We start from the raw sequence: 5,350 nt of genomic DNA on the forward strand, positions 1-5,350 counted from the left end.
GGGGGGGATCTATCTGCAGCAAACTAATAAATAGAATATGTGACAACAAGTTAGGTTTCGATCCCAATCAGGGGTCCCCTCTAGCTAGGGTTTGCCAATGGTCCCCCAAACACCAATTAAATTCAATTTAACTAACCAATTTATGGGAATGAAAGTTAAGTTAATGGAATGCTACAATACAATTACACACAGTCGTGGTCTTTGTTATCTACGGCAACAACAAAAACGATTCGACATTCTAACACCATTTCAAGATTAAACAACTTTGAAGAAGAATTCAATTTAGAATCGATCAGTTTTTCCAACGACAAGCATTTATTCAAATTTCAAATAGTAAAACCCCAAATCTCAGGAGAAAAAAAAAGTTTACCTAGAATCTTGGGGAGTGGAGTAAGTGAAGAAAATCGCTGATTGGAGAAGAAGCGTTTGACTAAGAGAGACAGTGAAGAGGAGGAGACAACATGTGTTAAATAAAACCGAAGGATTCGGAGCTTGTGGTTCAGGACAGGACTTCCGATAACTTCATCCTCACTGTGTCTTCTTCTCTTTTGTTTTGTCCTTTTTTTTCTCTCTCTTTCTTCTTCACCCTTTTGTTGCTGTTACTGTTTCGCTTCTTTTTTTTTTTTTTTTTTTTTTCATTTTTCATATTGGAATTAATTTATCAAATTGTTGTTTATCTGTGTCGCTTTTTGTTGTTGCTGTTACTGTTTCGCTTTTTCATGGTTGCAATACAATAAACGAGTAATGATGGAAACGGTAACAATTTACTGCAATTTGTTACTCCATTTATTTGCAGTATATCTTAAGTTAAAACTGTTGAAACGGTAATTAACCATCTTTTGTTAGTCAGTAGACTTTGTGGTAATTTTCTTGCAAGCGAAAAAAGATTTTAATCTTACGTATATGACTACGAAACTGTTACATATTAACAGAAGTGTATACATGTAAAATAAATGTATCATAGAGTTGATTTTAGTTAAAGATGCAGTTAATCAGTTAGATGGCAGTGAGATGGAGACCGGCGAATGGAAAAGATGAGGATGAGACATTGAAAGTGGTCATGGTTCCATCAACTCCAATGTGGCTCAAGTGCTTCACGTCCGTTGGAAACCCTATCTCCATCTCCCCTTCTCTTTCTTCCCTCTCCTCGTCTTCGTAACCTGGTCATGTAATGCATGTTAAAGGTAAGTAAAGCATGTGTCCCACATATTTATAGATTCAAAGCAATATCACCAAATATTAAGAAGATGATGAATCTAGTGACCAGTTTAATTCCGTTTTATCCAAAACAGCTTATAAAATTATATAGAGTGCTATATCATAATGTTATGAAAAGATAAATAAGAGTAGTGAGTAAAAAGGATATACAAATGAAAAAGTGAGAAAAACTCTTGAAGCTTCGAATTATTTTGTCTGAGATATTTGCATTGTTGTTATCCATCTTTGCGTCTTCTTTTTGAACCAAGAAGCCATTATCCTCACTTTCATCTTTTCCTTAGAAAACCAAAAAGGACAAACAAAGAAAAATCAGATGACGAATTAAAAGGGAAAAGAAAAAAAGAGAGTACGAGGTTTGGTGTGAGAAGAAGCAAGGTACTTTTGATGAGTTGGTTTGGTTTCTTGTGTTGATGTGTAGAATCAGCCACGGCGACGCCAGATTGCTTCGAGCACCCAAACGAAAACGGCAATACCACACATCGCTGCATCCGATCTTTCATCTCTTCTTTTTTTGGATGCTTCTTGCTTATGAAGTGATGCAATGCGTGAGCGAGAGGCATGAAATGATGGAAAAAGTTGGATTTTAGTAGGGGTTTTTATTTGCAATCTCGTGCGTGTATATGGCTTTGTAAGCAAGTTAGAATCATTCATTCCTTGAATTTGTTTCTTGTAATTCCTAACCCAATAGAACAATAATAGACAGAGAGAGTCATTATTGAGTATATTTGAGGCTGCTTTTAGTTGGCCAACAGTGCCACTTAACCTAATTTCTAGATTAAACATTCAGGATCCTTCTCAGTTCTCACCTTACACTCTTTGTTTCCCCTTGTCTAATCAATAATATCCATCTTCGTAAATTTAATCAATACCATAAGTAGACTACTTATTGTCCCCTCTCAAACACCTGAAGACGCTGCGGAGGGAATCACGGCTGCGTCTACACTAAACCTATGACAACTTTTCATCTATATGAATTTACACACTACTAAGGTTGCTACAAAACGGACTGGTGACCAGGCCTGCAAACTGGTAAACCTATGACTAACCGGGTCAGATCAAACCCGGTTTGATACCTTGAGTTCTACTTAGATTCGTATTGCTGTGTCCTACAGTCTACAGACCCACACGCATATGCTTTCTCTCAACCTTCGAATTTTCAACACTCGTAGAAAGAGTTTTTGATTCATCAGATCAATAATATATCGACATTTCAACCGTTTCTGTACCCAAACAAAATTGAATAATGGTCCAAGAGTTTTTTTTTTCCCTCAAGAGTCTGGGCCTCTCTTGTAAGCCACTACTTTCTGGGCATTAACTTTAGAACCACCAACTCTTCCAACTCTATTTCAGAGAGATAAAACGACTTCTCCCACCTAAAGTAAAGTATATTTTTAATAAGCGTTTATCCAACTATTCATTTGCAGCGAAGTTCATCTTTAATATAATAAATGTCGAATTCCCCCAGATGCATAAGAAGGCATAAGGAAGACTTTTAGTTGGTTGTAGTAGATAAGCAAAAATAATAATATAAATGATGGCGCCTTACACCGCATAATTTACATAGTCGCAGTGGAAAAGAAGGAAGAGGGCAGACCCGTGATTCTACCACACCTTTAAAACCTACAAGAAATATTTCATTCTTTCGTCTCTCCTCATTGCATTATACACGGCTTGTACCTGTCAAACCAATCACCACAAAACTTCTTTTTATCAAACCAATCTTCATCTCCAAACTTTCTCTCATCGTCTATGCTAATTTGGGTTTGAATCCCTATCTATGCTTCTTGTGCCTATTTACTCATGTTGATTTGCATATCTGTCTGTATGTCTGTGTGTGTGAAAGAGAGATAGAGAAACAGAGGAAGGAGGGAAAAACCTGTTCGCTAGAGACAACTCGAATAGGGCCAATATTCACCGACACATATTTGCCTTTGCTTGATAATGTCTGCTTTACACAATCCTTTGATGTGGAAAAAAAAAACAGATATAAATAATTAGTAGGATTCTTGTGTAAAATTGCTTGAAAGATATTAAATGAAGAGATATTCTTATCTTATTCTTTAATGGAATATGAAGGAACAAAAAGTTAGCAACTAAGCTACTGCACAAGACTAAGAATAATGACCAAAGCAAGAGAACAAAAGTAAGGCATAGCAGTGTGCATACTGTTTTCAGTTTTATACATGTTATGCTTGTAATAATCAAGTCTGTACATTCCAAGAAACTAGCAGAAATGTCTGTTCCCAATACATAGAACTATAGTTGAAGCCAATCAAAATGAAAACAATAGTTCACAACACAAGATAATATATATATATATATATATATATAGCATCTCTGCTTCTGATAATTATAAATTTTGGAACCACTAACAACATCAATTGCACATATCAGGGCACACTAATCTCCAAAATGACTTCAGAAGAATTATGATATATATTAAAAAAAAAAGAATTCCTACTTTTAACTACTAATTATATCTCCGTGTAGAAGTCTAAATCATCATGAGGTATCTGCACAACACAAAGTAGTCTAGTCAATTGTTATTGATTTTGCGTACCAAAGTAAAGGACCAATGTTAAAAAGCATCAGTGAAACACTAGACAAAGAATTGGTGTAAAATCAAGAAGCCCGCGAATGCTATATAAGCAACACATAATGCAAAATATGCCCACCACGACTCTAGATAGAGAAACATTGATCCAACTTGAGCTAGAAGGATCTCATATCCAGATTGGTAAGCAGAAGCTTTGAAGATGTGTACAAGATGCATTTCAAGAGGAAAAGCAAAAAAATACCTCAGGAATTTGACGTTCAATAACAGATTCAACAGCAACAACCATAGCATGCACAAAGTCATCGCCACCAGTCCCGATTGCAGTAAACCCTCTATCTGTTGGGTAAGTATTCACCTGCCAGGTAAAAACAAAAGCGCTCGAGTCAGCCAAACATCGTCTTTGAAAAAATATTAGTGAATGCATTCCAAATCTACATAGTATTTGAAAGGGGAGACTCTAGTAGAAAATTAGAGAGAGCTACCTTTTGGTCAAGTTCGAGCCAGTCTTGGGCAGAATCATCAGCCACAGTGCCTCCGATAATCATGTTAGTAGTTTTGCCAACCCTCCCATCAGTCTTTGACACTTCTGCACCATCATCCCATCAGCATGAATATAATAAAATATATATATATATATATATATATATATATATATATATGGGGATCAATAAACTAATAATAGTACCAGTGACTTGAAACATCATATGTTTCTTAGTTTCACCACCCAAGCTTAATTATTAACCCTAAATAATAATATAAATTTCGATCCAAGCATATCGATTCCGAGATAATCAAATCCATTTCTCGGCCAAACAATCACTCAAAACACGAGAGTTACAAAAAGAAGAAATTAGGGAGGCAAGAACCTGAAATGGCCTTGAGGACAGCTTCTTGAGGCGGACCTTGCTCGGATTGGTCGTTACTGAGAGTGCAATTGAGACGAGGGAGGCGGCGGTCGGGGAGGGAGGCAAAATTATTGAAACTTAGACTCTTTGGCGCTGGGAACAAACCAGGGACGGGACCAGACGCGGAGAGAGAAGGAGGGATGAAGAAGCATCTGCTTGCGGCGGAAGCCCGACGTGATTCCGATATTAAAACGGAGCGTAAGATCGTTTTGCAAGCCATTTTTCTTTCAAAGCTTTGGACGGGGGAGATGAGACGGAAAGGATTTTGTTTTGTTATTTTATTTATAAGACATAACACTGCCGAGGGTTAAGGACACTTATTATGTCCCTGTAATTGCATATATTCTTTGTTATTAGGCCTTGGGCGTTCTCTATCGACCGTGTTCCGAAGATCGATGTTAGGATGATCTGAGTACTGACTGGCCGGACTGTGAGAACGTACTAAATAGATTGGATGATGCTAGAAAGAGCTGATCAGAGTTCGAAGGACTTTCCGTGGATGGATGGGAGAACTTGGATCGGCGCCTGATTAGTAGCGACTAGAGCGGAACCATGTACCCGATTAAAGCTAGGACGGATCTGTTTTTGAGCCAAACAAAGCTCCATCAGTCGGTCTTACACTCGGGTTATTGGACAGGCCATTCGGTTTGTTGAAACTCAGGATGTTCGG

General features: G+C 37.4%; 3 protein-coding genes across 4 annotated transcripts in view; all 3 read right to left on the reverse strand.

Annotated features, from left to right (window-relative positions):
• Positions 1-551, reverse strand: part of LOC106295152 (squamosa promoter-binding-like protein 10) — a 3,040-nt gene extending 2,489 nt beyond the window's left edge. Inside the window, exon 1 of the mRNA XM_013730971.1 lies at positions 478-551. The gene's annotated coding sequence lies outside the window, so the exon portion shown is untranslated. The remainder of the gene's footprint in view (positions 1-477) is intronic.
• Positions 552-592: 41 nt separating this feature from the next.
• Positions 593-1,797, reverse strand: LOC106295154 (CRIB domain-containing protein RIC2-like). Its single transcript, XM_013730975.1, has 3 exons — positions 1,598-1,797; positions 1,369-1,494; positions 593-1,160 (listed from the first exon to the last, which is right to left on the reverse strand). Exons 1-3 carry the CDS (start codon positions 1,776-1,778, stop codon positions 997-999), a joined length of 471 nt encoding a protein of 156 aa, XP_013586429.1. The 5' UTR covers positions 1,779-1,797; the 3' UTR covers positions 593-996.
• An 838-nt stretch (positions 1,798-2,635) lies between these two features.
• On the reverse strand, positions 2,636-4,976 carry LOC106295153. Of its 2 annotated transcripts, none has more exons than XM_013730974.1 (5): positions 4,642-4,976; positions 4,258-4,358; positions 4,017-4,130; positions 3,095-3,178; positions 2,636-2,895 (listed from the first exon to the last, which is right to left on the reverse strand). In XM_013730974.1, exons 1-5 carry the CDS (start codon positions 4,898-4,900, stop codon positions 2,839-2,841), a joined length of 615 nt encoding a protein of 204 aa, XP_013586428.1. In that variant the 5' UTR covers positions 4,901-4,976; the 3' UTR covers positions 2,636-2,838. The 2 variants fall into 2 exon arrangements, with proteins under 2 accessions (XP_013586428.1, XP_013586427.1); XM_013730973.1 differs by having other exon boundaries at positions 4,258-4,361; positions 4,642-4,971.
• Positions 4,977-5,350: the final 374 nt, after the last annotated feature.

The sequence above is a fragment of the Brassica oleracea genome, chromosome C5, assembly GCF_000695525.1.
Source record: "Brassica oleracea var. oleracea cultivar TO1000 chromosome C5, BOL, whole genome shotgun sequence".
Taxonomy (NCBI): Eukaryota; Viridiplantae; Streptophyta; class Magnoliopsida; order Brassicales; family Brassicaceae; genus Brassica; species Brassica oleracea.

What these genes read in the sequence shown, in the direction of transcription:
- LOC106295153 (XM_013730973.1), bottom strand. Translation starts at nt 4,900, where the DNA reads ATGGCTTGCAAAACGATCTTACGCTCCGTTTTAATATCGGAATCACGT. An exon ending in TGTCCTCAAGGCCATTTCAG is followed by an intron (nt 4,362 to 4,641) that starts GTTCTTGCCTCC and finishes ATGATGGTGCAG; the next exon opens with AAGTGTCAAAGACTGATGGG. An exon ending in TTGAACGTCAAATTCCTGAG is followed by an intron (nt 3,179 to 4,016) that starts GTATTTTTTTGC and finishes TCCACATCAAAG; the next exon opens with GATTGTGTAAAGCAGACATT.
- LOC106295154 (XM_013730975.1), bottom strand. Translation starts at nt 1,778, where the DNA reads ATGCCTCTCGCTCACGCATTGCATCACTTCATAAGCAAGAAGCATCCA. An exon ending in ACCAAACCAACTCATCAAAA is followed by an intron (nt 1,495 to 1,597) that starts GTACCTTGCTTC and finishes TGGTTTTCTAAG; the next exon opens with GAAAAGATGAAAGTGAGGAT. An exon ending in TTTTTCTCACTTTTTCATTT is followed by an intron (nt 1,161 to 1,368) that starts GTATATCCTTTT and finishes TTACATGACCAG; the next exon opens with GTTACGAAGACGAGGAGAGG.